The following is a 16,608-nucleotide window of genomic DNA, read 5'->3' on the forward strand; positions in this document are numbered from 1 at the left end:
TTCTGGTACAGGCTGTTCATGGGGTCACAGCTTCCTTCATGGTACATTCACCTCCAAATGCCTCCTCAGAGCAGCTGATCCCAATCAGCTCTTTCGTGTGGCTAATAACAACCTAAGCCATGAAACCCCTCAGCCCTGTGTGTCTGTACAGCAGCAGGGCAGAACAGTTAAGGTGAGGGAGCTGTTTGAAGAGAGGAGGTTGTGGGCTGTCCCCCAGCATTGCTGAGTCCTGCCCCCCCCCCCCCCCCCCCGCCCCTTTCTGTCAGGTTTGGGAACCATCTGCTCCCTGCTGGTAGCTGCAGTAAAGTAGTGAGGAATGTCTTTGTCAGCTCCAAGAGAAAAGGCATAAAGTAAAATCCACTGCAAGAGTAGTCCCACATTCTGCTTCCTCCACCTTTTGCCCTAAGTTCACTGGAAGAGTATCCACCGATAGAAAGAGAATCAGAGGCCAAGGCTTGGTTGCAAAACGACTTTATTGACCCTAAGCAAGAAAAGGACATGGTTCTCAGAGAGCACCAGGAGCAGCCACTAAGGTGTAGTGGGGGTGCCCCTCTGCTGGTCTGCAGAGAGAGGGAGGGAGGGAGGCCAACAGGTTCCACTAGGCTGGCATTGGGTGGTGATGACAGGGAAGGAAGGGAAGAGAGACAAGAGAGAACAAGGAAACAAAAGTCAGAAGCCCTACATACACTGTCTCAAAATTCTGTCTTCATTCCAGCAGCAGGTTCCGAGGTCTTGCCCAAGGACATTGCCAGCAGATTTAGCAGGGGGGACAGCATCTGCCACCATAGCCGCTGGTGATGCAGGAGATGTCAAAGCCCCCAGAGCTGATGGGCACTCCACCAGAGCTGAGGATGCTGCCAACGGCAGCGGAGGTGGAGGATCCCACCACGGTGTTCTGTGGGAAGGAGCTGAGGATGGGCCCGGGCAGGGTCACCAGCACAGCAGGCGGCTCAATGACGACGGTGGAGCTCTGGCACTGCTGGATACAGCACTCATTGCAGCTGTTGGCCAGCGGGCAGGGGCCGCAGGGCTGGCAACAAGGGTTGCAGGGCTGGCAGCAGGACATGGCTCGGGGTCACAGGTGCACCTGGCACAGAGGGCAGGGAGAAGCAGAATGTAAGGATGCTTGAGAAGCAGCAGTGCCCCCAAGCACCCTGCAGCCAAGGCACCTCCTGGCCCACACTGCAGTGCCCACCTCAAAGCCCAGGAGCCACCTCAGACAAGTCCCAGCCTCTCTCTGCACAAGATCTTCTCCCACCTGCCTTCTCCCAGCAGAAGCAGCTGCCAGCCCTGGGTTCTGACAGCCCCGATCAGCTGAGACCTCCAGCCAGGAAAGAGCTGGTCTGGAAGCAGGAGGAGAAGAATTGGAGGCTTCCCACTCACCTGATTCCTGAGGAGGAGGAGGAGGTGAGAGAAGTGGATGCGAGAGCAGAGACTTGGGCTGCCTTTTATAGCAGTCCTGCACTGCCTCAGGCCCAGTAGCACCTTGGTGGAAGTAATAATTTTCTGACAGCTCATGGCAAATGTGCACTATCCCAGCTAATGGCAGGGGCTGTGTCCTGGTTTCCTGCACTGCGGCCTCTTCATTTCCTGGCTTCTGCCATGTGCTTTCCTATATGAAGGATTGTTTTAGTGATGGAATGAGTAGCCCAAATATTTCCAGGACATAAACATGACAGCTTTGTCAGAACGCTCAGATGATGGCATTCCATGTGGTCAGTTGATGTGAACCTGTGTCACATTGCGTGGGGTTTTGTGCTAAAATTGTCATGAAATGTACACTGCTCTCAGTCCTCTCCACCTACATGCCAAGTACTGTCATGTGAGGGGACATTAAGCATCCTTTTCTGGTTTTCTCCCCAGCTCTCTGTGACAGTCAGTCATTGCTGCACTGACCCTATTGCTACACAAACATTGCTCTCAGGAAAATTCAGCTGGTCTCATTTGACTCATCCTCTTACTGTGCAGTCTCTGTTGGTCCTCTGTGAACACTATCAGTGTGTCTGTTACCTGAGTCCTCTCCTGTCAGAGTTGCTCCCAACATGTCCTCAGCAGAGTTCTGAGTTGCTGGTATTTTTCTGGCCTTCTATGATTATACAGTTTTGCTTGGCTCCATCCAGCCATACATGAGCACACGAGTCAGTCTGTTGTTTGTGTGTGTGTGTGTTTGTGTGCATGTGTGTGTGTGTGCATGTGAACCTCATCATGAGGGCACATGAAGATTCTCACAGTTGGCCCCTGGATACCTGGATATCCAGAGTAGCTGGATACCTTTGCCAGAAGAAGCCAATCTACAGCTGAATGGTGCTTGCAGAGAAGTACCCAGAGAACTGAAATGAAGCCTCTGCCTCCTGCATCCTCCACTTCTTGCTTTATGTTCAGGAAAAAAGGCCAAGAATGTTTCCCCCCCCTGCAGATTTTCATCCCTTAATCAAAAATTGAAGGAGGGGATAATGGCTTGAAGTTCTAAATACAACGTCCCAAAGCTCTGTCTTCTGACCAGCACCATGTTCTGCCAGAACCAGGTTCAGACATCATGGAGGTTCTTGCCCAAGGACGTTGCCAGCAGATTTAGCAGGGACGACATCTGCTGCCACCATAGCAGTTGGTGATGCAGGAGATGTCAAAGCCGCCAGAGTTGATGGGCACTCCGTCACAGCTGAGGATGCTGCCAACGGCAGCCGAGGTGGAGGATCCCACCACGGTGTTCTGTGGGAAGGAGCTGAGGATGGGCCCGGGCAGGGTCACCACGACTGGGGAGGGCTGGATTGGCCACGGTGGAGCTCTGGCACTGCCTGACACAGCACTCATTGCAGCTGTTGGCCAGCGGGCAGGGGCCGCAGGGCTGGCAAACAAGGGTTGCAGGGCTGGCAGCAGGACATGGCTCGGGTCACAGGTGCACCTGGCACAGAGGGCAGGGAGAAGCAGAATGTAAGGACGCTTGAGAAGCAGCAGTGCCCCCAAGCACCCTGCAGCCAAGGCACCTCCTGGCCCACACTGCAGTGCCCACCTCAAAGCCCAGGAGCCACCTCAGCCAAGTCCCAGCCTCTCTCTGCACAAGATCTTCTCCCCCCTGCCTTCTCCCAGCAGAAGCAGCTGCCAGCCCTGGGCTCTGACAGCCTCGATCAGCTGAGACCTCCAGCCAGGAAAAGAGCTGGTCTGGAAGCAGGAGGAGAGAAGGAGGAGAAGGATTGGAGGCTTCCCACTCACCTGATTCCTGAGGAGGAGGTGAGAGAAGTGGATGCGAGAGCAGAGACTTGGGCTGCCTTTTATAGCAGTCCTGCACTGCCTCAGGCCCAGTAGCACCTTGGTGGAAGTAATAATTTTGTGACCAGCTCATGGCAAGTGTGCCCCATCCCAGCTAATGGCAGGGGCTGTGTCCTTGTTTCCTGCATTGCTGCCTTTTCATTTCCTGGCACGTGCCATATTCTTTCCTGCTTGAGGGTTTTTGTAAGTACAGGGAGGACAAGCCCAAGTATTTCCGGGATGTAAACACATCAGCACAGGCAGAATGCTCAGATCAAGGGCTGGTGGCATTCCATGCAGGCACGTGATGTGAACCTTTGTCATTCCTGTGGGTTTCTTTGTGGCAAAGTTGCCAGGAAATGGGCATCACTCTTGTGCTTCTTGCCCAAGGACTGCCATGTGAGGGGACATGCTGTGTCAGCACAGGCCCCAGCTGCTGAATTTTTCCTGTCCTTATGTGAATGCACAGATTTTTCTCAGAGTGGTTCCAGGCAGACCGCTGAATTTAAGTCCCTGAATTGATTCTCTTTTGCTGGAGTGTTGCTGGTGACTGGGATGGGACACAGATTCCTCCTCTGCAGACCAATGCCAGATGCACTTGTACAGCTCATCCGCCTGGTGCTGAGTGAGGAAGTGGCTGCATCTCACAGCAAATGGGTGTTGGACCGAAGGGACTGGGGCCTGGGTTGTGCTCTGTTGTGAGATGTAGAACAGACTCTCTGTGTGGTACAGGGGAAGTCAAACATCTTTGAGTTAAAGTCCTTTTGTGTTCAAGCACCAGGACCTCCATACCCCCCAAAAAAATTGAGTCTGCATGCCTAACAACTGTGTCTGGAAAGATAGGAAGGTGTAATTTTTTAGGCAAACTACCAAGATCCTGATGCTTTTTTATGATCAGGTCTGTTAAACTCGATCTTTGCCCAAAAAAATAACTGTTTTGTACGGACTGCAGGTTCTCATTCTACACCCCACTGTGCTGCTTAAACATGGAGAAAATAGAAGAGAACCAGAGATGAGGAAGAGCAGTTGCATCTGTGAAAAAGAGTTGGAGATGAAGTTATTTTAGTGTTTTTTTGCACAATCTTGCTCTGTTTTGTTTGTAAAGTGCAAAATGAATGTTCCCCAAGTCAAGCCTTGTTTTTTCTGTGCTGGTGATTGATAAGTAATCCCTCTGCCTTTACCTCAACCCACAACTTTTTCTCCTTTTTTTCTGAGAGGGAAATACCTCTTCCCCTCAGAGAAGACAGTCACTGCTCTTCCATCACAGCCTTGCAGTGCTCAGTGCAGCCCCAGATGTTCATTGCACACATTTGCAGTGCTGAGGCATCTTGCAGATGGCACATTCCCAACTCTCATCACACAGAGCACCTCTGGGAGAGGAAAGGTTATTCACATGGGCCGGCAAGATGACACAGACAAGCCACTGCCAGTTCCTGCCATGGTACAGGAGAGAGCACCAGTCAGAACAGCCCTTGCTCTCCCTTTGCACGTCACTGCAAATGCAATCCCATCCTGGGACGGTTCCATGGCAGAAGCTCTCTCACCACCATTTCCTTTCCCCTGAGGCAATAACCCCAGCCCCTCACAGGAAGAGAATCTTTTTCCAATCTCTGGGTGCATGAGGGAAATTGGGATGCCAGGGGAGAACTGAGGCCCTTCCTGCAGAGCTCAGCCTTGCACCGAAGGGTCTCCTGCCTGGATGACAACACAGGAGAACTGTACTTTGCTTCTACCCCTCTCTCCCACCTCTCCTGAAGCCTGGAGCTCATTGAGAACAGTCTTTAGTGCTTGAACCTCAGAAATTTGGGACTACAAAGACAGTTGAGATCCTCTGAAAGACCTGTCTGGGAAACATACAGAGTGGATTAGCCATGAGAGAGGGTCAGTGAAGGATAGATGGCTGGGAAAAGAAAAAAAGAGCTGAGGTGGGGGACATTTGTTTTAAGATACTGACAAGGAAAAACTTGAGCAGGATGTTGAGAAACAGCAAAAAAGAAAAAAAACACCACCCCCTTTCCCCCAAAACAACCCTTAAATTAACTTCATTGTCCTTGCCCATGGCAAGGGGGGGTTAGGACTAGATGATCTTTAAGGTCCTTCCCACCCTTAAAAATTCTATGATTCTTTGGTTCTATGACTCAGTTCAAACACACCTCTCTCTTAAAAATTCCACTTCCCTCCTTCATTCATGAATCTGCTATTTCCTTCAGCCCTACACTGCAACTGCAGGGTGTGGAATGGGGGGAGTTTTGATTAGTACACAACTGTACATTTCTGCCTCCTCACATTTTTCTCTGTTCCAGGATGAGCCCTTCCTATAGGTTGGCATGGATGCCAAGATGTGAAAACTACTTTGCCACTAGAGCTTTGCCATAAACAAACCCATAGAAATTACACAGCTTTACATTATGTGCCTGCATGGAATGCCACCAGACCATGATATAAGCATTCCGTCTGTGCTGATATTTTTATGTCCCGGAAATTCTTCGGCCTCTTATCTCAGCACTTACAGAAGAATTCATGTAGAAAAGCATGTGACATGTGCAGGAAATGAAAAGGAGGGAGTGCAGGAAATATGGACACAGCCCCTGCCATTAGCTGGGATGGGGCACACTTGCCATGAGCTGTCACAAAATTATCACTTCCACCAAGGTGCTACTGGGCCTGAGGCAGTGCAGGACTGCTATAAAAGGCAGCCCAAGTCTCTGCTCTCGCATCCACTTCTCTCACCTCCTCCTCAGGAATCAGGTGAGTGGGAAGCCTCCAATCCTTCTCCTCCTTCTCTCCTCCTGCTTCCAGACCAGCTCTTTCCTGGCTGGAGGTCTCAGCTGATCGAGGCTGTCAGAGCCCAGGGCTGGCAGCTGCTTCTGCTGGGAGAGGGCAGGGGAAAGAATATCTTGTGCAGAGAGAGGCTGGGACTTGTCTGAGGTGGCTCCTGGGCTTTGAGGTGGGCACTGCAGTGTGGGCCAGGAGGTGCCTCGGCTGCATGGTGCTTGGGGGCACTGCTGCTTCTCAAGCGTCCTTACATTCTGCTTCTCCCTGCCCTCTGTGCCAGGTGCACCTGTGACCCCGAGCCATGTCCTGCTGCCAGCCCTGCAACCCTTGCTGCCAGCCCTGCGGCCCCTGCCCGCTGGCCAACAGCTGCAATGAGTGCTGTGTCAGGCAGTGCCAGAGCTCCACCGTGGCCATCCAGCCCTCCCCAGTCGTGGTGACCCTGCCCGGGCCCATCCTCAGCTCCTTCCCACAGAACACCGTGGTGGGATCCTCCACCTCCGCTGCTGTTGGCAGCATCCTCAGCTCTGGCGGAGTGCCCATCAACTCTGGCGGCTTTGACATCTCCTGCATCACCAACTGCTATGGTGGCAGCAGATGTCGTCCCTGCTAAATCTGCTGGCAACGTCCTTGGGCACGATTCTCCAAGATGCCAGAACCTGGTTCTGGGAGGGAGATAGAGCTTTGGGGCATTGCATTTACAACGTCAAGCCATTATTCCCTTCTACTTTTCTTTCTCCTCTCTTGCTGTCTGTGTCTCCCCAGACCAGCCTAGTGGGGACGTGTTGCACTCCCTTCCTCTGCAGGGTGGGCAGATGCACACTCTGCAGGAGCTCCATTGCATCTTAGTGGCTGCTCCTGGTGCTCTCTGTGAGCCATCTCCTTTTCTTCTTTTGACTCAATAAAGTTATTTTGCATCCAAGCCTTGTCCTCCAAGTTCTCTTTCTTTCCACAGCAACTCTTCCAGTCTGCTCAGGGTAAAAGGTAGAGAAGCAGAAGGTGGGAGTCCCTGCAGTGAATTTTATTTTGTGCCCTTTTCCCTTGGAGCTGAGGAAAACGCACCTGGATACTGCACAGCCAATGGCCATCAGGAACACCGAGGCTCCAGAGGGTAGCAGGAGTGGGTTGGTGTGTGAATTGATATGTGCAAGTCACCAAACCGCAGCTGAAATGCAAAGACTTGATTTATTTCATTAACTGAAAGGTCCCAAGGCATCGCCAGGCTACAGAGACACATAAAATGGCAACAGTGGCACCGTTAGGCTGAGTCCAATCCTGGCAGGTCACTGCCTGTCCCAATATCTCAAGGGGCCTCATGCACGCGCAGTTCATCGCAATGCTGTGCTTTTGTGACCTCTGAGCTTTTTGATCTCTCTGTCTCTCAGCAGGAGGCTCAAGACTGTCTGTGAGAGATGCCTCTTAAGGTTCTGATAGCTTTTCTATTATCCCTCAAGCGACAGAGGGTAATCAGCAGTAAATATGTGAAGTTTCTCGCGTGGATATTCTCAGCCTCCCCAGCTACAAGGTCACTTTGTGCAAATCTATCATCCTCCTCTCCAAATCTTCCAGTTTTAACCTTTTCCTCCCAACAGCTGGGAAACAGCAATGTGTGGCAACAGCCCACAACCTCATCTCTACCTTCTCCTCCCCTCCATTACCCGGTCTAGGGTCCACACACATCTCATAGAGTCCCTCAGCTCATGCAGTGCCCAGCTCTCTCATAAGATGCAGCACTGAGGTATTTCAAAAGTTAGGATTGGTATCAGCCATGCTCAGCATATGCAGTGGTAAATGACTTTTGCTTGAGTATGTGCAGATGACTTACTGCTTCACTGTTAATTCACATTTCTCCCATGTACGGGTAGATGTAATCTGTCCATCAGTGTCTTCCTGACTGAAGCGTTTGACCAAACCCGTGCCCAAGGGGGACTGCAAGACAGACAAAGGAAGATGGACCCTGGTGAAGACAGGGTCTGCCATAGACAGCCCACAGATCATAGAGTCATCGAATGGTTTAGGTTAGACAATCTTGTCCCATCCAGCTGCTGTGGGCAAGGACACCTTCCACTAGACCAGGCTGCTCAAAGCCCCATTGTCACCAAAAACCTGGAAATAAAATCTCCAGCCAATTTCCTGGGTCAGAAAGCTGACATTACTTTATTAGCAGAGCTGGATGCATGGGGATGTCTCCTCAGAGCATGCTCAGTAACCTAACAGACCAGGTTGTATGCTGTAAAAGAATACATATTCATCATGCATATATGTTATTTATTTCCATAGACTTGTTTGGATATGGTTCCAGATCTTCCGATTAATCTTTTCTCCATGAGAGTATCTTAAATATGTGGTCAGGTCATAAGGTACTTCTCTTATCATTTTTCATTCTGACACACAATCCTTGTTCTCATGTTGAGGTTTAGGATTTTCCCTTTTGCTTCTTTCTTTCATGGAATTTTGTCCCATCTGTCACTAAGAAACAGTAAGGACTGATCCTTAAGAGGGACAAAAGAATTGCCATGGGAAGGGTGTGGCTGGCTACTCTCTTAGCTGGAGGGTTTCTCTTGGAAAGGCAGAGATAACTCAAGATTTGGGCTGGGAAAAAGGGGGCTGGGCACAGCTCCTAACGCTCTTGCTCTCTCAGCATTCAGAGGAAAGCAGGCTGTGGTCGCTGTGGGGGAATTCGCCACCCCTGCAAGGCTCTGTCTCCTGCTTACTTATCCTACCGTGAGTGATGCTCTGCTTGTGGCAGCTGCTGCTGCACTGGAGCCTTATTAACATCCTAGCTCACTAGGGGGGAAACCTTTCACCATCTGCTCAGCTGCCTCAGGGGAAACCCTGGCCCTTTCCCCCTCCAGGGGAGCCTCTCCCGCCGTGTTTGGGAGCCGGGCTGCCACTGCCATGTTTCTGCTGCCTCTTGCTTGCTCCCTGGTGAGCCCGCCCTGCCGTTCCGGCTGCTGCTCCGAGGTTCCTGCTGCAGCCATTTTTGCCATCCAGCCCACCCGCCATTGCCACGTGAGGGAGACAAGGCCAAGCTGGCGCCACAGCGCCCCCTGCAGGCGCAGGGAATCACCACACCCGCCCTGCCCAGCCGGGAGCCACCAGCGCCCCTGCCGGCCGTGAGCGGAACTGCACCGAGGGGAATGTGCTTAAAGAGCGGGAAGAGACTGCTTATTGGGTTTTCTGTTCTTCTTTGTTGTTCTGTGTTTGCCTTGTTATACATACACATACTAGTAAAGAACTGTTATTCCTTTTCCCAAATCTTTGCCCGAAAGCCCCTTAATTTCAAAGTTATAATAATTCCGAGTGACAGGGGTCATATTCTCCATTCCAAGGAAGGTTTCCGCCTTTCTTGGCAGGCACGTGTCTTTCAAACCAGGACGTCTCAAAACTAAGACATTGGCTAGTACATATTAATCACTAATATAAGTAAATAAGGAAGCATTAGCTGACACAAGACTTATCAGTCATAGATGTAGAGAGTTAACAAAAGGTCACGTTAATCTCTGGTATTTGTACTAAGCACTGTCTGCTACAAAGCATTAACCATGAATATAGGGATCATACAATATGTGCTAAAGTCATCTTCCCCCACTGCTGCAAAGACTTCTTGAAGAAATACAACTTGTTTAGTAACAAATGCCCCCTTTGAGACTTTAATATAATTTCTTTAAAGTGTCATATCCAGTTATTCTATTAACTGAGTCTGCACAACAGTAAGCACTGAATTAAACAAGTGATTAAGGTCATGAGTACTGCATCACATTACAATAAGTACAACAGATTGTTTTAACCATCCTAAGCTGAGGAGTATCGGGCCACAAAAGCAGCCAAGAAAAATCTAGTCCCTCTCTCTCTGTAGCACTTGTGGCTGGTTTCTTTAGTTATTTCTTTCCATTAGTCAGGAGTTATTGGAAAGACTGAATACATCCCTTTAAATTCTTCACATCCGTGATTATGTTTCAACAAGAAGTAGTCAATTGCTGCTCGATTTTCAAGGGCAGCTTCTCTGACTTGTGTCATTTCTGTCCTCAGACCTGTTAATGCTTGTGAAGTGTAATTTATATCTTTAACTAAAGCACACGTGGTTCTCTTTATGGTGTGATAGTTCACAGCTACCCCAACTCCAGGTGTTCAAAGGGCAGCAGCAACCAGGTCACTCTCACTAGATAGGGTAACTAGAGGATCACAATCCTCTGTCGACTGATAAGCTGAGCAGTTTTCTCTTTTGTGCTTCACATCCTTTTGGTGAAATAGTAGAGGAGTTAACCTACCAATCACACAGGGCACTTGAAAAATACTGGCCAGAACACGAGTAGGCCGGTCAGCCACACAGCAAAACCCATCCTATAGGTAACTTAGTGTTGTCCCAGGCGTAAGAAATTTGTTTGGTGCTATTGCATTTTAAGGGAGGTTGTAGCTGTGTTAGATGTTAACACTTAGAGGAGCAATTGACAAATACTACATATTGCTTTTCTCTGCGCAGCCTGATTGTGGCAGACGTTATCCCAACTTGTGAATCACCTCAGCCCTGCGTGTCGGGACAGCAGCTGGGCCCTGCCAGGTGCTGGAGGACTGTAGGAAGTACAGGTGTCATAAAGGGTGTCATGTCTTTGACCATGTGTGCTACTCATGGAGTGGGTAATGGAGAGGAGAAGAAGGAACGGATGAGGTTGTGGGCTGTTCCTCTCACAGTGAAGATTGTTTCCCACATTCACTGCTGCCACTCTTTGCATCCAGGATCTCCCTGATGGCCATTGGAGTAGCCAGGGATGTCTTCATCAGCTCCAAGGGAAAGGACACAAAGTAAAATCCACTACAGGGACTCCCACACACAGGTTCTCCACCTTTTTCCCTGAGCAGACTGGAAGCGTTGCCAGAGAACAAAGGATGACTTGGAGGCTCAGGTTTGGATGAACAACTTTAATGAGTCGAAGGAAGAAAAGGAGGTGGCTCACAGAGGGCATCAGGGGCAGCCCCTAACGTGCAGTGGAGCTCCAGCAGGGTATCCATCTGCTCCCCTGCCAAGGGACAGAGGGTAACACATCCCAACTAGACTGGCCTGGGGAGACACAGACAGCAGGTGGTAAGAAAGAGCAGAGTGGAAGAAGGAAAGAACATCAAAAGCTCTGTCATGTCCCCTCACGTGGCATTTCTTAGGCATGTGAGCAAGAAGCAACAGAGCAGTGCCCATTTCCTGACAACTTTGCCACAAACAACCCAATCAGAAATGACCCAAGTAAACATCACCTGCCCACAAGAGATGCCGCTGGCACTTGATCAGAGCCTTCTGCCTGTGCTGACGTCTTTCTGCCACGGAAATCCTTGTGCTTGTCTTCCCGGCACTTACAGAAGGAACCCTTCATATAGGAAAGCACACGGAATTAGACAGGAAATGAAGAGGCCAAATTGCAGGAAACCAGGACACAGCCCCTGCCATTAGCTGGGATGGTGCACACTTGACATGCGCTGGTCACAAAATTATTACTTCCACCAAGGTGCTACTGGGCCTGAGGCAGTGCAGGACTGCTATAAAAGGCAGCCCAAGTCTCTGCTCTCGCATCCACTTCTCTCACCTCCTCCTCCTCCTCAGGAATCAGGTGAGTGGGAAGCCTCCAATCCTTCTCCTTCTCTCCTCCTGCTTCCAGACCAGCTCTTTCCTGGCTGGAGGTCTCAGCTGATCGGGGCTGTCAGAACCCAGGGCTGGCAGCTGCTTCTGCTGGGAGAAGGCAGGGGGGAGAAGATCTTGTGCAGAGAGAGGCTGGGACTTGGCTGAGGTGGCTCCTGGGCTTTGAGGTGGGCACTGCAGTGTGGGCCAGGAGGTGCCTTGGCTGCAGGGTGCTTGGGGGCACTGCTGCTTCTCAAGCGTCCTTACATTCTGCTTCTCCCTGCCCTCTGTGCCAGGTGCACCTGTGACCCCAAGCCATGTCCTGCAACCCTTGCTGCCAGCCCTGCGGTCCCTGCCCGCTGGCCAACAGCTGCAATGAGTGCTGTGTCAGGCAGTGCCAGAGCTCCACCGTCGTCATCCAACCCTCCCCAGTCGTGGTGACCCTGCCCGGGCCCATCCTCAGCTCCTTCCCACAGAACACCGCCGTGGGATCCTCCACCTCCGCTGCCGTTGGCAACATCCTCAGCTCTGAAGGAGTGCCCATCAGCTCCGGGGGCTTTGACATCTCCTGCATCACCAGCCGCTCCTGTGAGAACAGGTGCCTTCCTTGCTAAAGCTGCTAACAATGTCCTCGATCAAGAACCTCCAAGACCTCAGAACATGGTGTTATACAAGAGAGAGAGCTTTAGACCTTTGTATTTAAAATACCTCTTCATCTCTGGCTTCTTCTGTAAAGGGTGGCAGGAAGCATCCAGCCTGCAATACCCATTGTCTACTTTTCCGTTTTTCACCTTCCTCTCTCTCCTTTGCTGTCCACGTCTCCCTAGGACAGCCTAGTGGGACCTGTTGGCCTCCTTCCCTCTGCAGGCCTGACAGACGGACACCCCCACTGCATCTTAGAGGCTGCTCCTGGTGCCCTCTGTGAGCCTCCTCCTTTTCTTCTTTAGACTCATTAAAGTTGTTTTGCATCCAAACCTGGGCCTCTGAGTCCTCTTTCATTCTGTGACAACTCTTCAGTGAGCTAAGGGAGAAAGGTTGTTTTTGGAGAGGATTAGGTTGGGCACAAAAGGGACCCTTCCTCATTCCCAGAGGAAGGAGAGCGTAGGACTCACTTAACTTGGTTGTCTTCTGTGCCCTGTCCCTTGGAGGTGAAGGAGATGCTCCTGACTACCTCAAACCAACGGCCACCAGTCCATGCAGCCTTGCTACATCTCTTCCCAGGTCAGCCTCAAGCACTGTTCCTTGGAACACACTGTGTGAAAGGGGAGCTGCCCAACCACTGCTGCCTTTCAGTGAGGAGCCCACGGCTGCAGGAGGGCAGTGGATGAGGTCAGCAGCCCCTTCGGCTCCTGGGGAACAGATCTCTCATGAGCTTTTTCTGGAGTAGGCAGTTTAAATAGAGGATGACTCCAAAGGGTGGCAGGACTGGCAAGACAAAAATATCTGGGAACAGTCCACAGTTTCACCTCTTGCTTTCCCTCTTCTCCGTTACTTGGTGTAGAATCCATGGCCAGTGCACACAGGCACAGGTAGATGTACCCCATGTGGTCCTTCAGCACCTGGCAGGGCCCAACCACTGCTCAGGTGTTCAGGCCTGAGTTAACTCTCAAGTTAAGATTGGTATCCCACAAAAATGAGTCCCCCTCTCCCAGTGAACTCAACACCCCTGTGGGGACTGCAGCTCCAGAGTGCCCAAAGACCTGTGGCTGCTCTGTGGTACTTTGTCTCCTCCAAGCCTGGGAAAGCCTTTTTGGTCCTGCCAAATGCCAGCTCTGCTCTGGAACGGCTCCTTGCAAGAGCAGTTATCCCTCCATCCCCACTGGGTGTTGTAGCGACAAAGAAATTGCCTGAGCAATCAGGGATTGGGTTTGGAAAGTTAAAGCCCTGACAGAACTAAAACTGGCCAGGGACATCAAGGGCAATAGGAAAAGTTTCCAGGGGTATTCTGCTGATAAAAGGAAGACAGGAAAAATATGGGCCCTGTTCAATTTCAGTCTGGGAGGACACACCAGGGCAAAGAGGTCTGTGAAGAAGCCAGAGGTCACAGCAGACTTGATGGAACTGTTGGGCCACCATGTGGCAGTCCCAAAATCAGCCCCCAATGTAGGAGCTTTGGGGTGGTTCGGACAGCGACGGGGACGGTGACGAGAGATCTCTATAGTCAGATCTTGGATCATGCGGTTTATTGCAAAGGGCGTGGGTATAGGGGCACTGCTTAGAGCTGCCAGCTGCAGCTCTGAGCAGGCCCAAGAGAGCAAGATAGTAAGTAAAGAGAGAGAGAGAGCGAGAGAGGAATGAGAATGAAGAAGTGAGAGAGAGTGTAGTAAGAGAGAGTAAGAGTGTGGTAAGAGTGGAATATGTAAGAGTGTGCGAAGAGTAAGAGAGGAAGTGAGAGTGACTGAAGTTCTGGTTACAATACAATAAATCATCTTCTGTACTGAATATTCTAATTGTCACTAACCAATCTAATACAAGATACAAATCCTATAGCATTTACATACAGCCTATAAGAGTTCTTATATTACCATAGAGTGTTACATCTTAACTTCTAAAAACTACTCTTTGGACCCCTTCTGCTGAGCTAGTAGGGTCTGCTCTGACCCTTGGACCTGCCTGCAAGCAGAGGGTATTGTTCAATCAAGAGGGGATTACCTTCAGTCGGCCATACCATTGTTTTCCAGTTGTTCAGTAACTAAGACTTGGTATTTCAAAAGTGGCTTTCATTTCGATGTCGCTTATAGTTTTCATATTCTCAAAATCTTTTGTCAGGCAATCATATTTATAAGGCTTTCCTGTTTCATCTTCCCCAACACCCCAATCTCATCACTCATCTCTGCCCTTGGCCCTGCACAGCCAAGGAGTGACACTGGCACCCCACACCCAGGGAGGGACATTGGCACACTACAGCCCCTTCACCCCAGAGCCCCACAGGCTGGTGCTGCCCTTGGGGCTGGTATTGTCAGCCTAGTGGTCCATGAAAAGCTGGCAGCAGCCCCAGAAATAGAGGCTGGGAGTGTGGAGCAAGCAGGAGCTGCAGCTCAGACCTGGGACCTGGAGGGACCAGCAGGAGCAGAACTGCTTGGAGCAACTCTGGCTGTATGAGAGTGTGAGCAGGGATTCCCCCCGTATCAAGGGACTATCACCCATCTTCCACAGTCATGGGCGCTGTCTTTTCTGTTCCTTGAGTATACAAGGAACAGAAATTGTCACCAGGAATGGAAATGCACATGTTTCCACAGTAGACAGCATAATGCTAAAATAATGGAATTACGGGATCATAGAATGGTTCAGGTTGGAAAGAATGCTTACTGGAGTTACTGTTTGGGTCCCTGTCTCAGTTATGGTGTCCTCACACGTGGTTTAAGTCTCTGTCCCAACCACTGTGTTCTCAGATGCAGTTTGGATCCCTGGCTCAGTCGTGGCATTCCCAGAGGTGGTTTTGTCCCTGCCCTAACCACAATCCTCTGACTGAAATGAGTCATGGCTCAACTGGCACAGGTCAAACTCCAACACAGTGCCAAAAGCTGCTGGTTTTCATTGGGGCAAGCAAGGCACCTTCCTATCAGCTGGGACACCAATTCACCAGGATTTTTAGCCTGCTGAAGTGTAAAATCCCAGGATATGGGAGGTGATAACTGCTCCAGGCACTTGCCCAAACCCTTTCACACACCCTGTCACCCAGGCACCAGCCACCTCAGGGCATGTTTCACTGTTGTCTCACCCAAAAGTTGTCTCCTCTCACGCCAGGATGACACTGGTTTCCACAAACCTGACAATAAACCAAGTGTTAATTAGTACAGCTAATTAACTAGCTGTTGTTAAATTAAATTTAATTCAAGTTAATTAAACAGCTCGGGTGAGGGTAAACAAGGACTTAGGGAGCCTGCAAAATGAAAGAACCCATTTTACTCATGGATGGGAAGAGGGATGTGTATTCCCTCTCCCTCTCCACTCCATTGCTCCCCCAGTACAGCAAGGGTGTTGCAGCCAGGGCAAAGCACCCAGCCTTTGGTCCTCTCAAAGTGTTCCCAAGCTCATTTTAGATGCCAGAGCACCTGTCACAGCTAAGGTGTAAATCATAACAATCTAAATAAACATCTGAGCTGTGCATCAGGCAAATGATCTGCAGCCCTTACTCAGGACAGTGGGGAGAGGTATTGCAGGTATCTCTGCAGGTGTCTCTGGTGGTGACCTGCTGTAGGAGGTGAAGAATCACCCATGGGAAGCGCCGCTCGCTTTGCATGGATGAAGGAAAGGATTGAGGTGAATGCCTTTGATACACCACACGTAGCTTTACCATCCCAGTGGAGACATCTGCAAGGAATCAGTCTCATAAACCTCCTTTTCATGTTATAAATGAGCAAACTGTGCTCCAAGACAGAGCTTATCTGAGATAATTGAGACTTTTCTGATATTTATTTGGAGACATAACTCTAAATAGAAAAGAATTTATCTCCTGGACCTCCAGAGCAGGTGTCTTCACCTGAGCTGTTTGTCACAGATCATCAGTGGGGAGAAACAGGCAATTTCAGACCTAAATTTATCTCCTCCAAAAGTTACTATACAGGTCAGGCAAGCCACATTTTACAAGGATCAAATTTTCTCCCAGTGGTGCTCAAGAGAGTTTAAAGACTAAAAATAACCTAGGCAAAAAAAATTCAGAGAAGATCTCCAGGTTTTATTGAAAAGACTCCCACCCAAAAAGACCTACACTGTCTAGAGACAAAAGAGAAATATGCTGGACATGAGAAAATCACTTTTTGCAACTCCTGTGTCAAGTCCAAAGGCTCAGTGAGGTTCAAAGGAGGCTGATTTACTTGTGCTTTGTGTGACAGATGCAGCTGATTAGAGCAACCAGCACAACTTCTCTCCTGCTCACAAAAACCCTCTCTGTGCCACCTCTCTCCCTAGAGTACTTTGGCCATGGGTGTGAGGTTCGGCAATCAGGTGGGGCTGCTGGTACAGGCTCCGATGGCAAGTGGGGG

The 16,608-nt window shown here is 50.2% G+C and overlaps 3 protein-coding genes and 1 pseudogene across 4 annotated transcripts; 2 read left to right on the top strand and 2 right to left on the bottom strand.

The window, feature by feature from the left end:
• Positions 1–455: 455 nt before the first annotated feature.
• On the bottom strand, positions 456–1,491 carry LOC120411340 (feather keratin Cos1-1/Cos1-3/Cos2-1-like). 2 transcript variants are annotated; one of them, XM_039565709.1, is made up of 2 exons: positions 1,384–1,491; positions 456–1,087 (listed from the first exon to the last, which is right to left on the bottom strand). In XM_039565709.1, exon 2 carries the CDS (start codon positions 1,064–1,066, stop codon positions 758–760), a length of 309 nt encoding a protein of 102 aa, XP_039421643.1. In that variant the 5' UTR covers positions 1,067–1,087; positions 1,384–1,491; the 3' UTR covers positions 456–757. The 2 variants fall into 2 exon arrangements, with proteins under 2 accessions (XP_039421643.1, XP_039421644.1); XM_039565710.1 differs by lacking the exon at positions 1,384–1,491 and adding an exon at positions 1,196–1,340.
• Positions 1,492–2,511: 1,020 nt separating this feature from the next.
• LOC120411341 (feather keratin Cos1-2-like) lies at positions 2,512–2,882 on the bottom strand. Its single transcript, XM_039565712.1, is given in 3 exon segments — positions 2,512–2,769; positions 2,771–2,851; positions 2,853–2,882. Coding segments are annotated over 3 exon segments (309 nt in total). The 3' UTR covers positions 2,512–2,571.
• Positions 2,883–5,955: 3,073 nt separating this feature from the next.
• Positions 5,956–6,940, top strand: LOC120411339 (feather keratin Cos1-2-like). The gene is made up of 2 exons (XM_039565708.1): positions 5,956–5,994; positions 6,302–6,940. Exon 2 carries the CDS (start codon positions 6,323–6,325, stop codon positions 6,629–6,631), a length of 309 nt encoding a protein of 102 aa, XP_039421642.1. The 5' UTR covers positions 5,956–5,994; positions 6,302–6,322; the 3' UTR covers positions 6,632–6,940.
• A 4,539-nt stretch (positions 6,941–11,479) lies between these two features.
• On the top strand, positions 11,480–12,597 carry LOC120411327 (annotated as a pseudogene).
• Positions 12,598–16,608: the final 4,011 nt, after the last annotated feature.

Source organism: Corvus cornix, chromosome 27 (genome assembly GCF_000738735.6).
Source record: "Corvus cornix cornix isolate S_Up_H32 chromosome 27, ASM73873v5, whole genome shotgun sequence".
Lineage (NCBI taxonomy): Eukaryota > Metazoa > Chordata > Aves > Passeriformes > Corvidae > Corvus > Corvus cornix.

Coding starts and splice junctions, on each gene's coding strand:
- LOC120411340 (XM_039565709.1), bottom strand. CDS start 1,066: ATGTCCTGCTGCCAGCCCTGCAACCCTTGTTGCCAGCCCTGCGGCCCC.
- LOC120411339 (XM_039565708.1), top strand. CDS start 6,323: ATGTCCTGCTGCCAGCCCTGCAACCCTTGCTGCCAGCCCTGCGGCCCC.